This window comes from Acomys russatus, chromosome 24, assembly GCF_903995435.1.
Source record: "Acomys russatus chromosome 24, mAcoRus1.1, whole genome shotgun sequence".
NCBI lineage: Eukaryota > Metazoa > Chordata > Mammalia > Rodentia > Muridae > Acomys > Acomys russatus.
Window position 1 is genome coordinate 17,650,093 of NC_067160.1, and position 19,335 is coordinate 17,669,427.

General features: G+C 42.1%; 1 protein-coding gene across 2 annotated transcripts in view; it reads right to left on the reverse strand.

Moving 5' to 3' along the window:
- Positions 1-19,335, reverse strand: part of Cers6 (ceramide synthase 6) — a 254,092-nt gene that overhangs the window by 38,470 nt on the left and 196,287 nt on the right. For both annotated transcript variants that reach the window (XM_051166944.1, XM_051166945.1), the window contains exons 7-8: positions 7,501-7,629; positions 2,668-2,774 (exon numbers count right to left, since the gene is read on the reverse strand). In XM_051166944.1, the coding sequence (XP_051022901.1) occupies positions 2,668-2,774; positions 7,501-7,629 (236 nt within the window). The remainder of the gene's footprint in view (positions 1-2,667; positions 2,775-7,500; positions 7,630-19,335) is intronic.

The following is a 19,335-nucleotide window of genomic DNA, read 5'->3' on the forward strand; positions in this document are numbered from 1 at the left end:
GGAACTCTGAGAAACAGATGAAGGAAACCAAGACATAGCCCTCTGCAGAAAGTGTACTAGTCACGTGTGCACTCAAGGCGGAATGTATATTTATTCTGTTTTCCATGTGGCATTTTGAGCAAAAGATGGAGTCACGGATACCAGAGACTCTGGTGAACATTGGTCCTCCCCCACCAGGAAGCATGTGCACGCAATGCTCACACACAACATATTTCACATAGAATTTAGGGATCCTTGGCTTAGAAGTTACAAAGACCCAGACATCATGTTCTAAAAGAAAGCAATTTTCCACCTGGATATCAAAAGCAATACTCTTGACCTGGAAAACAGACTGAACTTATCATGAGCAGAGGCGGGAGTCCACAGTTGATAGCCTGAAAGGTCCTTCCCCACACTGTGCTTCCCAAGGAGTATTAAGATAATTTCGTGACAAAATACTCTTTGCTGTGGCTCTTTCTGTGAAAGGGTTAAATAACGACACTGCCCATTACATTGTGGCAACAGATGCAGGATCAAGACAGATCATCAAGGTGCCAACCTGACTTCCTGCATATAGAAAAATATTTCTCTTCACTAACTGTACCACTGTAATGTAGAGAGCATAAGGTTTATTTCTTGTGGCACATGAAATGGCAAGTTGTTTTCCATAAGTTGCTTTACAAAAACTCAGCTACCATACGGAGCACAGGTGAAGGAGCCCCCTTGTATTTGCAAGGTGTTCCTGCTCGGTCACAGAGACTTTCTAAGCAGCTAACAGGTCATCCTAGCAGGTACATGGACTGTGAGATAGGATTTCTTTGTTCTGTGGACCTAAGTTCTGGGTGTTTCACGAATGCTTAACCCTCAAGAGTGTTTCCTGGAGGGAGGAAAGGCAGGGGTACCTCTATCTTAACTCTCTCTAAAAGGAAAGAAGCATATCAAATTTGCAAGGTGCCTGTTTCTTTAAGGGTCAGACGCCTAGCAATCTGAAAAATGTTTCCTATCATTCTGAGAAAACATCCTTTACATTTTGTTTGAATTTCTCCTTTAAATTTGTTTGTTTGTTTGTTTGTTTGTTTGACACAGGGTTTCTCTGTGTAGCCTTGGTTGTTCTAGGCTTGCTTTATAGACCAGGCTGGCCTCAGACTCACAGGGATCCACCTGCCTCTGCCTTACTGAGTGCTGGCTGGGATTACAAGTGTGAGACGCTGTGCCCACCTTCTTTAAATTCTTATCACTAGATACAGTAATACTTTTGAAATACTCCTGACCACGAACTATTTACAGACACACCATACTTCAAATCACCTTGTGTTTAACTTTAATAAGGTTTTGATAAGTGTCTGATGCAACACAAGGCATTGCTGCTTGAAAATTATTAACCTGAGTGTCCAAAGGGCTGGGAACCTCACGGAGAAGCATGCCTTGTGGCTGAAAACGTGTGGGTGTGTCCTAATCCACTCACACAACCCTAATGATGGACGGACCCACTAAAGGCCCCAGCTTATGGCTGTTTAGTCTTCTGCAAGGCACCATTGCATCTTCAAGTATTGTTACATCTTCGCGTTCCTACTTTATCTACTTGCTATGGCTCACGTTTCCCATTCAAAATGATCTTTCAAAATGGAAGGGGGGGGGCGGGAAGATCTACCACCAATGGTAGATCTTAAGAGACACAGGGGCTTCATTCTCCCCGCCCCCAGATAAGTAATAGGAGACGGACAACAGACCTACAGAAAAGTCCATCAAACACCAACACTCTGTTCTGCCTTTTCCTTGGTCTTAACAAGGCAAAAGCCACCTAGACCATAAGGAGCCACTGAGGATTTCAGGGCTCGTTGGAAGTTCGGATCTCCATTCTTCTTTAGCTATAAACACAAGCTGATGAAGAAACCTTTTTCTGACAGAAACTGTTTTCAAACTTCAATGTGTAACACAATCACCATGAAGACTTAAGACGACACAGCCAGTTGGGCCTCATCGGTAGACTTTCTGAGTTACTGGGTTGGATCAGGGCCCAGCAATCCACGTATCTCTTGATACACGGCTGCAGGGCCACAGTTGCTTTCTCAACTCAGACCTCCATTCTGAGGTTCTTAAGTCATATCCTAGACTAGTGTAAGAGAAGTGGGCGTATGTGCTTCATTAGCCTCTTCATGCTCTGACCATTGCTGGACAAAGTATTAGTAAAGATGGCCAAGGCCTTAGCGCCCTAACCGCACCTGATCTCATCAAAAGACATCTCCCCTGAAGGAGATCAAGTGCTGGGCATGTGGTGTATACGTGTGTGTGTGAGCCATCTGACACCCTTGAGTGTCATTGAAAAAAAAATGCCATCTGTATCCTTTGAGATAGTCTCTGACTGGTCTGGAATTTGTCAGGCTAGGCTAAGCTGGCTGGCGAGGGAGCCCCAGGGACCCTTCTGTTTCCACGTCCCCAGCCCTAGAATTACAGCCATGTGTTACCATGGGCGCTAGGGACTAAGCTCAGGGCCCCATGCTTGCAAGACAAACGTTGTCCCAACAGAAATGTTTCCCCAGCCCCATGCAGCTGTTTCTTTAGTCGCTCCTCTACCAGCTTTAACTTTAGATTTTAACTTGAGGATTTAGAGTCTAATTCAGGAGGAGAGTGTCTGCAACGCTCCCTCGGAGGGGTTGCCTATATCAGAGACAAGACCACCATACTTACCAGAGAGGAAATATGCCCAGCCGTGTGGTGATAAAGACCATGGCAAACATGACAAACAGGAGGTCACACATTTTCTGAAATTTGGCATAATTTGCCATTTTGGCAGCCTAAAAGAGGAAGGATGGTTTAGTTAAACTGATAAGAAAAGTTTCCTTTGGTATACATGAGTCTCCAATGAAGTATTGCTTACCACGTGTGTAAGAATGCCTGCTACTTAAAAATGGCACACACCACACAGCGGCATTTACAAATCATTCAAAAGTTGAGTGAAATGCAGCATTGACCACATGTAGAATCATGGCTGTCACAGAGTTAATAAAATATTTACTAACCTGGAAAAAAATTCAATTATCTGGCTGATTTTAGGAAAAGAGAGGACAAATAAAAAACTTTTTGTTTTTCTTTCTTTCTTTTTTTAAAGAGCATTTTCTTTTCTTTTTCTTATTTATTTATTTATTTATTTATTATGTATACAATGTTTCACTTGAACACCAGAAAACGGCACCAGATCTCTTTATAGGTGGTTGTGAACCACCATGTGGTTGCTGGGAATTGAACTTAGGACCTTTGGAAGAGCAGACAGTGCTCTTAACCTCTGAGCCATCTCTCCAGCCCTGTTTTTGTTTTTCATGACAGGGTTTTTCTGTGTACCCTTGGCTGTCCTGGACTCACTTGTGTAGACCAGGCTGGCCTCGAACTCACGGTGATCTACCTGCCTCTGCCTCCCGAGTGCTGGGACTAAAGGCGTGCACCACCACGCCCGGCTTTTTGTATTATCTTTTGGTGTTAGCACACAAGATATGAAGACAGACATCATATAACAGATGAATAAATATAGGAAGTCTTCACATCTGACAGATACAGTTATGAGGCTGGAACTATTGAGGACTTGCTTACGGCCGAACTCTGCCAAGACAGGGTAAGCAAGTCCTCAATAGTTCGTGCCTCACAAATATGTCTGTCAGCTATATTGGACCAGAAGGTTGAAGAAGATGCTCCAATGCTATAGAGAGTTTTGGGTGAATATCCAGATAGAAAACTGTCTCTGTCATTTCAGTTGGAAAGCTACTGACCTGCACTCCCAGCATACTCAGGTAATTAATTTTATTCCTTCTCAAGTCTCTGATGGAGCTGAAGACCAGATAGTTGACTTTTACAATTAAGCTTAGTTTTATAATTAAGCTTAGTTGTTTAGGGGTTAAGATTTTTTTTAGGTCTAGATAGATGTTTTAAGTTGATAATGACAAGATTTGATAGATATTGATTTACATTCAGAATTTTAGACGCACCAAGATAGGAAACATGTTTTCTTCAAGGCAGCCAAATACAAATAGCCATAACACTAAGAATGTAACATTTATAAAATTCCTGATTGTTTCATGTTTCTTCTTACTGTAGGTAGTTTACTGTACATACGTGTAATAATATAAGTATATATGTAAACAATAAAAATATTTAATAAAAAACATAAGCAGGCAACAGGGTTCCTAGCATTTCTGTCACACTGAAACTGAGTTCTCTTCTTCCTGTTTATTCTAAGTCAGACCCTTTACTCTCATCCACTATTAGCCTGGCAAGTCTCCCAAAGAAATTATGTTAAATAAATTCTCTCCAATCATGAAAAATTAAGAATACATTTTATATTCTTGTGAGATAGGCCAAGTATTTTATTTTTAAAGTAACTGTACAAAGTTAGAGTTAACCATGCATAGGAGGAGATGAAGAAACCCACACGATACAAGAATTAGTGAGGGCACTCACTGGCTTTGGATAAAGAAACAGACACACTTCCTTCATTCAGAGGACTGGCTATTATTATATTATATTGATCAATTGTTCTTCTAAGTTACTAAATTTACCCGTTCACTACAATGGAGCCTCTATGAGTACTAAAGTAATTACTTAAAAAAAAAAAAAAAAGAAAAGAAAAACAGAAAGAAAGAAAGAAAGAAAGAACGTCTTCTTGTCACCCTGAATGTTGAGGCCACAGACTGCAGTCCACAGAGTCTTTCCACTTTGTCTTCCCTTCTACTCCAAGGCTTGTGCTGTCTTTAACAATTACAGAGGGGTTCTGGCAAGACAGGTTCCCAGCTTGTTCTTACAAACTGAGAATGAGGACAGCATCATGACTATGCTATGTGAGTGAGTCTATTTCAGGCTCATTTTCTAGATGAGATGAAATTTACTAATGCTACAGTGTCTGCAGAAAATACTTGCACGGTTGATGTAGCAGTTTCCATGACTTTTTTTTTTTTTAATGTTATGAAATAGGGAGGCAACCACACTGCTTTCTCTAAGATGACCCAAAGTAAGAGCTTGGTGGGCCAGGAAGTGGGCTCTCCTTTCCTCATTTCTTGCTGTGTTGCAGAGTCCACAGCACCTACACACTGTTAGAAGCTGCAGATCTCTTCTACCACACAGTACTTTCTATGTGGTGGAAAATTAATTATTGGAAAAGACTGTTGATAGCATCCTTGGAGATATTCATTTAACAGTGCCAAGCAGTACACAAAACTATGGGGGAAATGTGTCTTAAAAAGAAATATCCACCACCCAAGTGGAACTCAGGATTATGAGTTTTTAATTTCATGAATACTTGAAGTGTAACATCATGAGTTACATTAAAAGAAAAGTATTTTCAGCCTTCTTCTGGCTAGGTATTACCAACAAGTCCCTGCCCCCCCTTTTTTTTAACATTCATCCATCAGTAGCAATAAATAAGCAATGGCAGCAACTTGCCTGAGATGTATGTTATAAACATTATTTTGTAATTTCATTAACTGGACATTTCCAGGCATTATCTATGATGTCAAAAAGAATCCTGGTTATGAAAACCTTTTGTCTTTAAGCCATATACTTGAATTCTTGGATGAAAGTGGTAGATGATGATTCAGCCAATATCTCCTCTATGACTGCTCTAGCGAACTGCATGCCAGAGATTTCCACAGGAATTAACACTGGCTGATGATCCAGGATTAATTTTTACGCATAGGCTGTGGCATAAATGTCCACTTCTAAATATACATGGGATATAATCAAATTATAATAGAGTTTTAGAAGATTTCTTTAGTGGAAAAGTCTATTAACATTTGCTGTTAATGCATGTAATTATTACGGCAGTTATTATTTAACCCGCTATATATTTATTATAGTATAAAATAGAAGTACACAGACACCTGTTAGATCTTTACTATGCCTATACACTGGAACTGGGCAGAAACTATACCCCCCGCCCCGCAAGCTATCTTGATAGCTCCCAGCCCCACATCCTATACCATTTGCTCTAATCATTCATATCTGGGCTACTCCTGATCCTTAATTCCCATAAATACTTGCACACGCTTCCCATCTGGGCTGCTTCTCCCCATTTGCCAATCCTCAGAGCAAGCTCCTCCAGGCCACATGCTTCTTGTTCACCCTAACCCATGGAGCCTCAGCTTGCCTTCTCATCTCCTCTCCTGTCACTCCTCCCCTCTCTGGTGTCCTCTTGTCCTCCAAGCCCTCAAACCTTAGCTCCGCCTACAACTCTTCAGTTCAATGCAAGTGTAGGCATTTTTCATTGACCAATCAGGGATAAGTTGGAGGCAAAGGTACACAGCATCCCTTGGTGTATGTGAGTATTTGCTCATAAAACAGTAAGAATCTCGGGGGGGGGGGCGGGGGCAGCGATTAACATCGGAATACATGGTGGCTCGAGATCAACCACCACAGTTCTCCCTTTCTGTCTAATTAAAGACTATTTTTTAATAATAAATAATATATAGTAAGAACAATTATGAAGCAATCAGGAAAACCATATTTAAGAGTTGAAGAAAATATTATCTATCCCATCTTGGTCAGTCAAAAGTCTTGTACCTATCATATCTTATATTTATTACCCTAAAAACATCTTTCTAGACCTTAAAACAGCTTCTTAGCTCCTAAATAACTCCTATTACACCTATTGCGCCTTTTAAAAACATGCTTAACAAAGTTTAGCTTGAACCACTTAATAATTCTGGTCACAAACTATCTTCTGACTTAACGTAGCCCAGAAGGGCTACTTTGATTTCATAACCTTTAGGGGACCAGAACTTTTAGTGAGGTTTACACTCAGTTCAAATCTGAACTTCATACCTCTATGAAAGATTAAATGTGCACATTTGTGGCTCTGATTGCAATAACAGCTTATCACCAAGGACTCATCTGTCTTCATAGCAACAGAACCACGGTCCAGTAAGGGAAAGAAAAGGATGACTCCAGTAGTCACTTCTGTGCAAACTCTGTACTCTTTTACATCAGTTTTGACCAGTTATAAAATTTCTTAGCATAAAGTGAATAGATTTATTCATGCATATAACATTACTGAGTTTAACTCTGAAAGTAGTTAAGTTCTTTACACACCTTTAGTATAAAATTTACAATTCATACACCCCTTTCACTCTTAAAGACCACTAGGGCAATATATATATATATATATGTATATTGGTAGCAAAAATCAAACTGCTTAATTGTATTATGACTACTAAACTGGGTTATATGCAGTTTTCAGATAGATCAGTGTGACTCTTAGAACAGAAAATCTATTAAAATAATGATTTTTTTTTTCTGTTACAAAATCAACCATTCAAATGTGGACTGGTCAAGGCTTCCAGCTTCTTAATAGCCAATGACGGTAACAAAGCTCACCCTGTACAAACATTTCCATGCCAATCTGAAGTCCCTGGTTTGCCCATTTTGCACACTAAGTAACACCCAGTGGTTTCAAAGTGCCATCCAATATACTACAGGACTGCTGGCCTGGGGGCTTTGTTCTGGGTTTTGTCTTCCTCAAGATGAAAGGAAAAGTTTTACCTCTAGCAGAGCATCGGCTGAGTCGTGAAGACAGAGGACCAGGGTTCCTACTCGGGCCATGTTGTTGACATATGAAAAAGTTATTAAGGAAATTGTTGCAAGGTGGTGCAGGAACATAATGCCAAAGTCCTCAAGGAAGAAAAAACAAAAGACAGTCAGTGTTCAGCAACTTCATGGTATTTCCACCCATCCATTTTCCCCCTAAGCCAACACATGGGGAGAAATCGCCACAGCTGTAGCACTGGGTTACTTAGGTGGTTATGGTACAACTCCTGCCCTTTCGGAATTTCCCATAGATCGGGGGAGATATACAAGTGACCAGTGCATGGGGAATAGGATTCAACACTGTAAATTAAAGTCAGATCACAATGGGAGGAATTGCTATTAGATTTCAAGCAAAGAAAAGCACCACTTAGACTTGGGTTTTGCTTTGTCATGTTTTAAGTGTCCCACAAAGGCTCATGCATAAAGGCTCAGACACAGTCCATGGTGCTACCAGGAGATGAGCCTAGTGGGATGAAGTTAGGGTATTGAGGGAAAGCTCTGGAAGATATTGGAACCTGGGCCCTTTCCCATCTCTATTCTTTCCTGTCTGCCACAGGTGAGTAGCTTATACCACTATACATTCCTTCCTCAACACCCCCAAACAACACACCAATCATCCACTGACTGGAACCTCTGAAAACACGAGCCTAAATCAATCCTTTTTTCTTTCATTTGATTTGTCTCAATAACAACAAAACCTAACAAACTTTGAGATCTTTGGGACAAGAGTACATACATATTTCTCTGATACTTGGTTGCAGTTTCTGAACACACACTCTCTCTCTCCTGGAAAATAAACCCAGAACTTTGCATGTATTAGGGAAATATTCTAACATTATATGATGCCATCTATCCTTCTACTTATTATTTTAAGATAGTTCTTAACTAAGTTGCCCAGGCTGGTTTTGAACTTATAATCTTTCTGCCTTAACTACTCGAGTAGTTGGGGTTACATGCTTGTGCGACCAGGCTCAGAGATACACATTATTTTTTTTTAAAGCAGGTGATATATTTGAGGAGGTATCCAATTAGAGTATAGAGACAAGGAGACCTAACTACTATGATGGATAGTCTCTGATGTTTGCATAAAGCCCAATAAACATCTGAATGCCTACATCTTCTTTGCCCTCCAATTCATGTTTAAAATCCTAATGGCCAAGATGAAGGTGTTAGGGGGTAGGAATTGATTAGGTCATGACAAGGCTTAGTGTCTCTATATGAGAGTCCCCAAGAACAACACTGTCTCATCTACCACATGAGGAGATAGCTGGCGTGTGCCATCTATGAACCGGGAAATGAGCCCTCACAGGATGCCAAGCCTGTCAGTGCTTTGAGCTAAGATGTACAAGCCTCCAGAATCGGAAGGAATAAATTTGCCTTGTTTTACAAGCTGCCAATATGGCATTTTCTTTTAGAAGTCTAGGCAGATTAAGAGGTAGACTGGTTTTGGCTACTGCGTGAGTGTCTTGGAACCAGCATCTCACTGTCAGTATCTTCATGTAGATCATCCTCACTGGGTACCAAAGTAAGAACCCCACATGCTGGGTTTTCCAGCAGGAGAAGAGAGAACAGAAGCTATTGTGGAAGCTGTATATATTATTTTTACTGGTTTCCTTTGGTCACTACCATTATTATTATTTTTTAGTTATTTTATTTTTATTTATGTGTGTGCTATGTACATATTTGTCCCATGTGTGCAGTGCCTACCAATGCCAGAAGAGGGCATCAGATCCACTTGGTGTTGGAGTTAACAGCAGTTGTGAGCTACCTGTCATGGGTTCTGGGAAGCAAACTCAGCGCCCCTGGTAGAGCAAGCAGTAAGTTAGCTCTCCCGCTTCCATTACTACTACTTAAAAAAAATTATTTAGTGAATAGAAAATAAGCATTCCATTGTTTAATCATTGGTATGTAACTATCTAGGTAACCAATATCTGTGCTGATAGAATTATGGCAGGTTAAGAAATCAATGATAAAACTCTTTCTGTGGCTTCAAAGGAGTGACCTGTAGTCACTCCTCTCCAACACCCCCAGGCAGTCTGCAGTTTACCCATGCCTTTACCTCCACATTGTACCTTCTATTGGGACTATTTTCCAGTTTGTTCAGAAAAAGAATATGGGCTATAGGCCTTGGGTTGTCATTCTGCCAAGCTATGCTGGCTTTTTTCTGACATGGACGCATGGACAACTAGCCTAGATACAGCAATCAGCTCTCTGTAGATTTAAACTCATCTGTTGCTCCCAGGGAACATGGCAGCCTTGGGTCTTCTCTTCCTGAGCACCTTGTTCTCGTCCCTCTATGACAACTTGACTTCTGTGGCCACTGTCACTTGATCTCCTACCTACTTATCTGTCCTGGTCCCAAAGTCACCTTTTCTACAACTCAGAAAAGTACCCATTCCTAAATTCCAGGCTCTAGTTTAACTCAATTAAATAAATGCTTTTTAGACATGTCCTCCCCCAACCACATCACACTTAGATCAACTTCTATTTTAACAGGAAAGTTCAAAAAAGTTATGACCAGGGACTCACAACATGATGACTCCTAATAGCCCTCAGACTCTTACTTGGTTTGATTACAAAGTGCACACTGCATGACAGGCAACTTGCAATGCAGGTTCCGACTCAATAGCTTTGTAATTTACAATAAAGGCCTCGACTCCCTCATTTGACAACTAAGATGCTAGATGTTTTCTGACTCTTGGCTTAGTAGTTCCAGTGACTGCTCTTTAATCAACTAGTTTCAGGCCTGTCTAACTTATAAAGAGACTAAGAAAGTATACACATTCAGGAATATGCAGAGAAGAGCACTCATAAACCCATCAAATGCCGCTGCCTTCCCTCTAGTTTCCAGTTCGGGAGCTTTGGCATTGGTGCACTTTGCAGTTTGAAAAGTTACCCTCTACATCTCTAATGGTGTTAGCCATGTTGTGCTCACATTGGTGAAGATGCTCAGGGTGCTCTGGTTCCCAGAGAGCGCCTTGTGTAGATAAGCACACGCAGAGACTTATCACTAAGATCCAAACCCTATGCCAGTCCCCGCAGCAAGGTCAGATGATGAATAGCTAAAACACAATGTCTTTTCAATTAACTCAGTCTCTCTCCGAGTGGCATGGCCCCGATGGTGGTCACCAGGGGCAGGAGAACAGCCTGGCTTGCTTCTGTTAATGTTTCATCCCACCACAGAGCAAATTCATGACACATGCTAACCCAGGGCCACACTCCTTCCTCAGACACAGTGAGGCTTTGTATTACTTCTTAGCTCAAGGAAACATGACAAATGATGAGCAAACAGGCACAACATAGCTGTTTCCAAAGCTATTGAAATCCAAACAAGTCTTTACAGCATCCAGGGCTTTCCTAGGCTATTAAAGGAAGATGATGCCAAAAGGCCTCGGGCAGACAATATGAACTGCACCCGTGCTGCTTTGCAACAGAAGATGAATTGCTTACCATCACCTGGAGAATGGTGTTTTACCAGACATAGCACTTCAAAACAACAGCTCAATTAATTGATCGACTGATATGTAAAATTGCTTCTTGCACAGGAACTAAACTTAACACACGGTGCTTAGTTCCAGAGCTCAGTGAGTTTACATCCGCCTATGCTCGACAGTCCGCTTTTGACATCTAAGTAGCCCAGTACCGAACACCAGTTAGGTGTTCCCACCTTCCGTACTCCTCAGCCCTGACGGCTGTTTCCAGCTTACTAAAAGAGAAATAAAGCATTTCTCTAGTTAATTTTTAAAATGAATACATGTAAATTGATTAAAGCACTTGTGGAAGATTAGGGCCACTTACTAATTAAATTCCCTAATTCATATTTGATATAAATGTCAATAACAATGCACTGCTTATCCTTATAACAAGGCACCTTCAAAAATAAAAGCTTTGTTTGTTTTACAGATAAAATTTGCTTTGTGAAGATGACTTTTGAGTATAAACCTCTCGTTTGTTACTTGTGGTGCTCACAGTTGTAGCCGTAGCGGAGGACCAACTTATGTTATACTCACATCTACACAGATAAAAGGAACCGATTTCCATTATATTCATATCTATACAAATAAAAGAAAGCAGGAGTAATGGTTTTGTCTTACATTTATGCTTCAGAAAGTCATAGACCAGTCAAATCCCTCTAATAAAAGCCACACGGTCTGAGGCTGTTACTCACATCCTGTCCTCCTAACACATTCCTTTGAGCAGGCACTGAATCTGATCCAAATAACCGGCTTTTAAAAATTGTCCATTTGGATTTTATCAGTGTGGGGAGGAGATTTTTCCATTCTCCCCTTTGTTACTGCTGGACACAAATGCTGTGCAAAGAACATTAGGCTTTAGGTTGGCGTCTTCTGTAGGAGGAGTTAAGAGACAGGGACTCATTGCCCACCTTCAAGCTGGTGTTTGTTTGCAAAGAGACCAGAACTGCCCCTTGCCTCGGCAATGACACAAACCACCTGTTTTGTCATCTTGTTTCTTGACAGAATGGGTCATACACAGAGGTTTCTCCCCTGTTCCAGAGCCTCAGCCATTTTGTCAGTGGTGCCTCACATGTTATCAGAGACAGGAAAAAAGCAATCAGATGTGGTGTTGACCTAAACTCCAGCAGGAAAAAAAAAAAAAAAATCTGAACTAAAAGAATTCAAGAACAAGCCATCTATCTTTTAATGACAAAATTTAGTAGGGCAGGGTGACACTTCTTCTTATTCTACTTCATATAGTAAGTGTCCCAGCATGCTTTGTCTGAGACACCTGGACGCACACAGAATCCAGCCACGAGAGCTCAGTCTCCAACTGTTAGGGGGAAAAAAAGAGAGCCAACACCAACACTTTTACTTCTCTAGGGAAATTTTATGTACAACAGAGTCTTAGCACAACAAAGCCAAAGAGATAACCACTCACTACAGCAAGACATAAGTGCCAGATTCTACATAACACAGTTCCCTCCACGTTTTCAGTGCTGGAGTATCTTTGAAATGATATTCTGCCTTGTAAAGGGACCACAAACTCATCTGAATGTACTTGCCTTTATTAAGACAAATTACATCATAAAAGCTATATCCTCCCCCCGCCCCACCCTGTGTGTGTGTGTAAGATTTTTTCCCTGAAATTTTCATCTGTAACTAACTGAATGAAAAAAATCATTATTGAACTATGTCATAAAAAGAGTAAGGCCTCTGAGCTTTTAATTGAGGGCTGGGGCAGACGCTGACAGACAGTGAAGACTGTAAATACTTGTAAAAAGCAAGACAATGGAAAAGCCTTTTGCTTAGCTGCAAAGAAAATGTAATTTTTCTTGAATTTAATAAAGTTAATACAAACAATTAATCACTTGTGATTTTGCTCAGAGGATAGAAATAGGTACATACGACCAGTTACCCAGTCAACAGATTTCAGAGGCTCCAGGAAACAGGAGAACAGCAAGGTTTGCAACTGATATCATTTTATGATTTCTCTCTTATCTCTGTGTTTCTTTCTTCCTCCTCCAAGCCCTCCCTCCTGGTCTTCTTCCTTCTCCTTTAAGGCTCACACGTTCTTTTACTTCAAAGCAAACATAGAGAAACTGCCAGAATTGTGCTTACAAATAAAATTTTATTCTAACACTCCTATAGCCACTTGTTTCTTTTTGTCCTACGTAGCTTTCTTGCTCCAGAAACCACCTACAACTTTACAATACTACCTCGTCTTTAAAAAAAAGTCTGCTGTCCCTCTTTAAGACATTAAAGGACATCATATGAGACATGTGAGAAACTCAGTTACGTTATTCAGTGTAGCAGCTGCGTACTCTCCCTTACTTTCTTCTGGTAAAGAGTAAGAGATTAATTTTCATAGCTGTTCTGAAGCAACCCAAACCCATTTAGTATTACTCTTGAAACTCATATAAACTCCAAGGAGTTCTTAAAGGTGCCCTCACTGAAAGTCTCATGATCAATTAGAACTACAACTTCAAGACAGTGTGAGAAAGGCCAACAGTGGCTTCTCCAGCTTCTAAGAGCAGGAGCCGTGTGTCCAGATTCGGCAGCATTCTCTCTGCTGCTAGAAGCGCCATTGTTTTATGGCTTCGGAGAACAAACATAAACGAGACAGGGAACTGCTGTGTAAGCGCTGTGCACCCGGCCTTTCTCCTGTACAACATTTATGGTGCCTCTTCAAGACTGAGAACTCATAATCGTGTCCACTGTGAATTAGTTAATATTTAATCTTCAATTGACTTTTATTACAATAGAAAGGAGCACAATAAAATGTTATGTGTGCAACAGGAACGGGATGGTAGTGCTACCAATCACTTGTGGTGGGGCTAGGCAGACCATGTGCTAGATTTACAGTGCGTTGAGCAAGTCTTTGCAGTCTCCCACCTCTCTCCATCCAAGCAAGCTCCCAAACCTACTCAGATTGTAAATGACGTCAGTGTATTTAATCAAGCACACAGGCTGCTTTTCTCACAGCTTGTCAACATGCAAGTACCTGGGGCTCAAAGGTCTTTATAATGGGCCCTCGGGGTTCTGTTTACATTACCCTGGTCCTGGCCTTATTAGTTCGCATGAATTTTAATGAGGAAAAGGCCACTTCTGAGATATGAAAATATAGTTTATGTAAGCCTGAAGAACTCCATTAGTTCGCAGATGACTCTCTGCATTTTCTGCAGAGATCCCTAGGGACAAAGAAACTCCACCATAAGCGCTCAGTCACTAAAGCCCATTTAAGCTGAAAGCATCTATCACCATCAGTAGGGGGCAGCCTGTGCCCAACTAGAATCAGGGCAACTGGCTGGGACTCTAGCCAGCATCTTCATATGCACTGCCAAGATCCTGAGGCCCCAAGGACAATGAGCAATCAGGGACTCAATTTTGTGCTTCATGTAAAGGGTGAAAAACATCTCCAGGCTAGCCAGTTGGGGATGGTGCTGTGAGCTCTTGGTCAGAGTTCAGGGGAGCTCTTACTGTCCGCAACCATATCTTCTCCTCTTCCTTCAGCTGTCCCAGTACCTGTCCCACACCCTGAATCCCAGCTGAGGAATTTTCTCAAAGCTTCTTTTTCTTCCACACAGATCTCTGGCCACAGAGTATTTTTTTGGGGGGGGGGGGGGGAAAGTAGGATGCATGTGTTTCTCTTCTTTCTAAACCCCACATTTCCACTGACTACCTAGAAAGTGCCTAAGCACTGTCTAATTTACCTCCTAATTTGTACGTGCTGAGGCTCTGCCACCGTGCTGTGACGTCTCCCTAATGACTGCTCCACAGGGCAAGCACCACTCTGAGTTTTGTTCAGATGGGAGCTGAGGCACCGGGGATACCAATCTCTCTAAAGTCACACTGTGACAGTGAGTGAGAGCCAGCTCCTAAGCCAGTTCTGCTGGGAGTGGTGTGCTGGCAGGTAACTGCCACACCCACAGCTTCTAAGGAACAAATGGAAAGATGACAGATGACTGTGAGGAGCAGGCAGAGCCAATGCTTTGGCAAACCCATCAAGTGAGGGACAAATGGAACAAGGACTGCTCCTGGGCGACGACAAGGGCATCATGAAAGCCAGGCTTAAGGGGTGTGTGGCCTTAGGTTGGAGGCACAGTGTTTGCAGGGAGGTCAAAGCCTCGGCCATGAGCTTGTTGGTATTTAGGAGGATGGGGGCTGAAGGGGGTCATGACTCCAGATGGACAGTTAGAACCAACAATGAGCCAAAGTGGAAGTTTTTCAGACTCTCTGGAATGACGTGAGAGGAACCTCACCCCAGAGGAGGCCGAATCACAACTTCCCAATTGAAGGGAACCTCCCAAGGAACAGGGGGACCCCCTGAGAGAGTCCCTCAACTGAGGACACAGAGTCCCGGGCTGCTGCGTGTGGGTCCTGAGGTGCAGGTCCCCATGTAATACAGCACCACTGAGCCCCTCTGTAGTTTATGGGCTCCTGTCATCTTTCTTCACCATATGCAGATGCATCTGTGGTACCCCAGTCATCTGACTCTTAAAAAGGCAAGTGGATGCTGAGTTGGCAGAAAAAGCCAAAATTGCACAGATGCGCCCCATAAAACAATTCCTTTGCAGATTGTAGGACAGTATTGTTTCCCCATTATCTTGAATGCAGCTATGGGTTCAGATACTTTTTTCTTTTTGGTGGGAGATAGTAGCCTATTTAAATGAACCACCTTTTCTTCATATTATGAAGATGAGGGGGTGGGGATTTGAATCAGGACTCCATTCCTACTGTCACATGCCTGCAGAAGAGAGCAAGCGAGCGAGGGGCACGGTGCCAGCGAGCAGTAGCACTGAGGTTAGCGAGAGGGTCTGCCTCATCTCCACCCACCTGTAGGTGCTACCCAGTGAGAGCTAAGCTTTTTAAGAAAGGGACGAACCACTTAATGGAGCAGCAAAACTCACGCACCAGGGTCTCAGGCCACCTTTATGTTCCTAAAAAGCACTGAAGATGTAATGGTCAGCCTGGCAGATGTGATGACACTAGGAAAAGAGCCTCTTCTTTTAGCTACTAAGACTTACTATTGAAACAATGGAAATTAAAAGTTTCCAGGAATCTCATGCTGGGAGAAAGAGAAGGAGAAGGCTGAAGCTGGGAGCCAGCAGAGGAAGAACTCATCTCCTGGGAACAGATTTCACACAGTTGAAGGAGAGACTGGATCAAAGACAATGGTGGCTCAGTGATGTGTGGACCACACCTTGACCACAATTGCTTAGCTGTGCATACTGCTGGCCCTCCAGTTAGATCAAAAACTTGTGCCAGGACCCTGAAGACAGACGTGCATGTGGGTATGTGTATGTGCACGTGTGTGTGCATGTGTGTGGTGTGGTGTGTGCCTGTGCGTGTTGGCCACATTGAATACATTTCTCTTTACTGTCACACCCAGCTTTTACATGGGTTCTGGGACCCAAACTCAGGTCCTCATGTTTGTGCAGTAAATCCTCTACCAACTGAGCCATCTCCCGGCACCTGCTGTTCACTACCAATCTGTCTCTGTAATTGGCCCATTGAAGACACAGGCCATGTTTGCCTCATTGGTGCTGCCACGGTGCAGGCTTTGACCCAAACAACTGGCTGCAAAGGATTTCAAGGAGGATGTGTTTAAGTGAGTTCTCAGAGTTCATCCCACAAGGGGTTAAAACTGAGAAGTTTTTTTTTTTTTTTTAAAGCACAACACACTTATTAATTTTAAATAAATTTCACTACCCACCAACAAATGCTTTTAATAATGGTAACTACAATGTGTAAAGTAAAAGTGAAAATGACTGATGAGACAAGTGGCAGTTGTTCCACATGATAACAGAACTCTTTGGTGTCTGGCTTAATTCAAGAGAGCCGGAGTCCCACACATGCATGTGCTTTCAATCTGCTGTCAGACACTTTGGCTGAAGTACCTGACAGAAATCTAATATCACACAAATAACAGCCAAAAGAAGAGAGGCTCTTAATGGTCTCCTTGGATAGTTAACAGATCCTCCTTGATACAATAGCACATTTTGACAAGTCAGATGCTCTTAGAGCATCAATGTGAGCCATCCTAGTGCATGGAGTCATCACCTAAGCTAATTGCTTTGCCTTCCACTTTGAAAGCTTATTTCATTCATGCATGTGTGATTTCAGGACACCATACATTAGACATCTGGAAAACACCAGTTTACTTTGTTAGTGATTTTTTTAAAAGCCACATTTGCTTATTTAACATTTCCAATAATTTCAAATTAGCACACAAAGTAACAGGCTTCGTTCTGGAATTTTCCACACACCTGTATCATTACAAATAAAGTCTTCAGGTGCTGAGATGCTGCCAGGCTCTCACTGGTAGACCCAGATTTTCTAGACATCTAAGCTTCATTTGAAGCCTTAGGCTTTATCACTAATGAATGATGTCATTTAATGAATGCTTTTCTTTAACCAACTGGATGAGCTCACTCTGTGCACTTTTGTAAAAAATGTCTACTGACCATACAAGGTAAAACTACATAACTTGTCAGCTATTTCTTTTCTTTTTTTCCTTTTTTTTTTTTTTTTTAAATTAAAAATGGAATTGTATGGGGTGGGCAACTAGTTTAGTTTACAGTGCAAAGAACCAACTGTATGTGGTTTTTCTTGAGACAACGTTTTGTATTGCAGTGCAGCCATTCTCCGTGTCTACCTGGCATTCCATCACGCATTTGCAAGCAGAGATTTAATACCATCTTTTAGTGCCTTGTCCACAGTGTTTGCAAGGGAAACTGCCCTTCTCTCTCTAGTCGGTAGACAGCCCTGGAGAAGACAGTGAGCACAGGAACATCCTGGTGCTGCAGCCAGCAGCTTTGCCCTCTGCTTCCTCTGTGCAGTTTTCTGTGCACAGAGAAAGGCAAATGAGATTTCAGTGCCTCTGGGAAAACAGTTTTGCCTTTGTGGACCTCCTATAAAGATCTTAGTGATTGCTAAGGACTCGGAGACCCCATCTTGAGACCTGTCGATGCTGATCAGTAGTTTTTCAAATACAGTTCTAGGGAATTATAATTCACCATATTCTTCCTAGCTGCTTCTGTAGGGATTAGCTAGGTTAGAGGGTTAAAAATGAAGCCCTGTCAAATCTCAGTGGTTTTGACAGAAGGTTTATTTCTTAACTAATGGCATGCTTCCACTGGTAGGTGGAGGAAAGGGAGAAGAAGGGGCTTAAGACTGAAGGAGCAGACCCATCTCAAATTGCATCAGTCGCCGTACAAGAAGGAAAGTGAACCCTCTTGAGGGCCTCATTGGAGCAATTAAATAGTGCAGGAGCAATAGAAAATCAATTACGTTCCCAGTCTACTGGTTTCAGGTGTGTGTGTGTGTGTGTGTGTGTGTGTGTGTGTGTGTGTGTGTGTGTGTGTGTGTATAGTACAATTTCAGGCATGCCTGAGGGGGATGCAGGAAGGCTAATGTGAACTGAGCATTTCCGGTGTGCCAGCAACCAGCTCAGTTCTGTGTGCTGCTTATTTACGCTTGGGACATTCCCACGGGGCAGGTTCTGAGACCTCTTGTCTTTGCTCAGGGAACCAAGACACAGAAAGGCAAAGCAACCTCTTCAGGGTCACACCGGGAACTGTGCGGGACAGGCAAGGGGCCCTAGAGGCCTTGATTGTCATTCTCAGTTATACTGTTCTTAATGTTTTCGCCTAGTGGGAATTTAAAGGATTGCTCTTTATTGTAAGGTAGCCTTTCAAAAACAGTTTACCCTTATGAATGTATGGTAGTTGCTTTTCAATTTTTCTTATTTGGAAAAGGAAAGGATTCCTCATGTTAACTTACGCCTTCTTTATGATTACTGTGTTAATTTCGACTGATTAAAAACATTTAAATGTGTGACTACTAGTTTGGTTTGTTTTAGTTCTCGGCTTAGATTTGGTCAAATTTTGGTTATTATTTGCCAGCTACTGTTCTCATTTTTAACTCTTGAATGTGTTATTAATTTAGTGTATATTAATTCAATTCAATCTGTGGCACACTGGGTCTTTGCAGGAAAAATGAGGAATGCATTTCCTTTTATTCTAAAGGAAGAATCTGGAACATGGGTAGGCTCCACATGAGAGCTGAAGCTCCACAGTCATGGACTCAAGTTCGTGTTTACAAACAAGTTACAAGGGAACCAAGCACGCCAGTCACAAAGTTTTTCTTTTCCTATATTTTATCACCAAATCTCTGTCAAGATCGTTTGCCAAGATGCAGCGCTCCTGCTAGAGCAAGAGAAAGCAGCAGGCGGATATGATCAGCCAGAATCTGGCGGGGCGCCAAGGATGCGTGCCTGAACATGGGGAGGGCCCATTGGCTGGAGGCCCAGGCCTCTGAGCCACACAGCAGC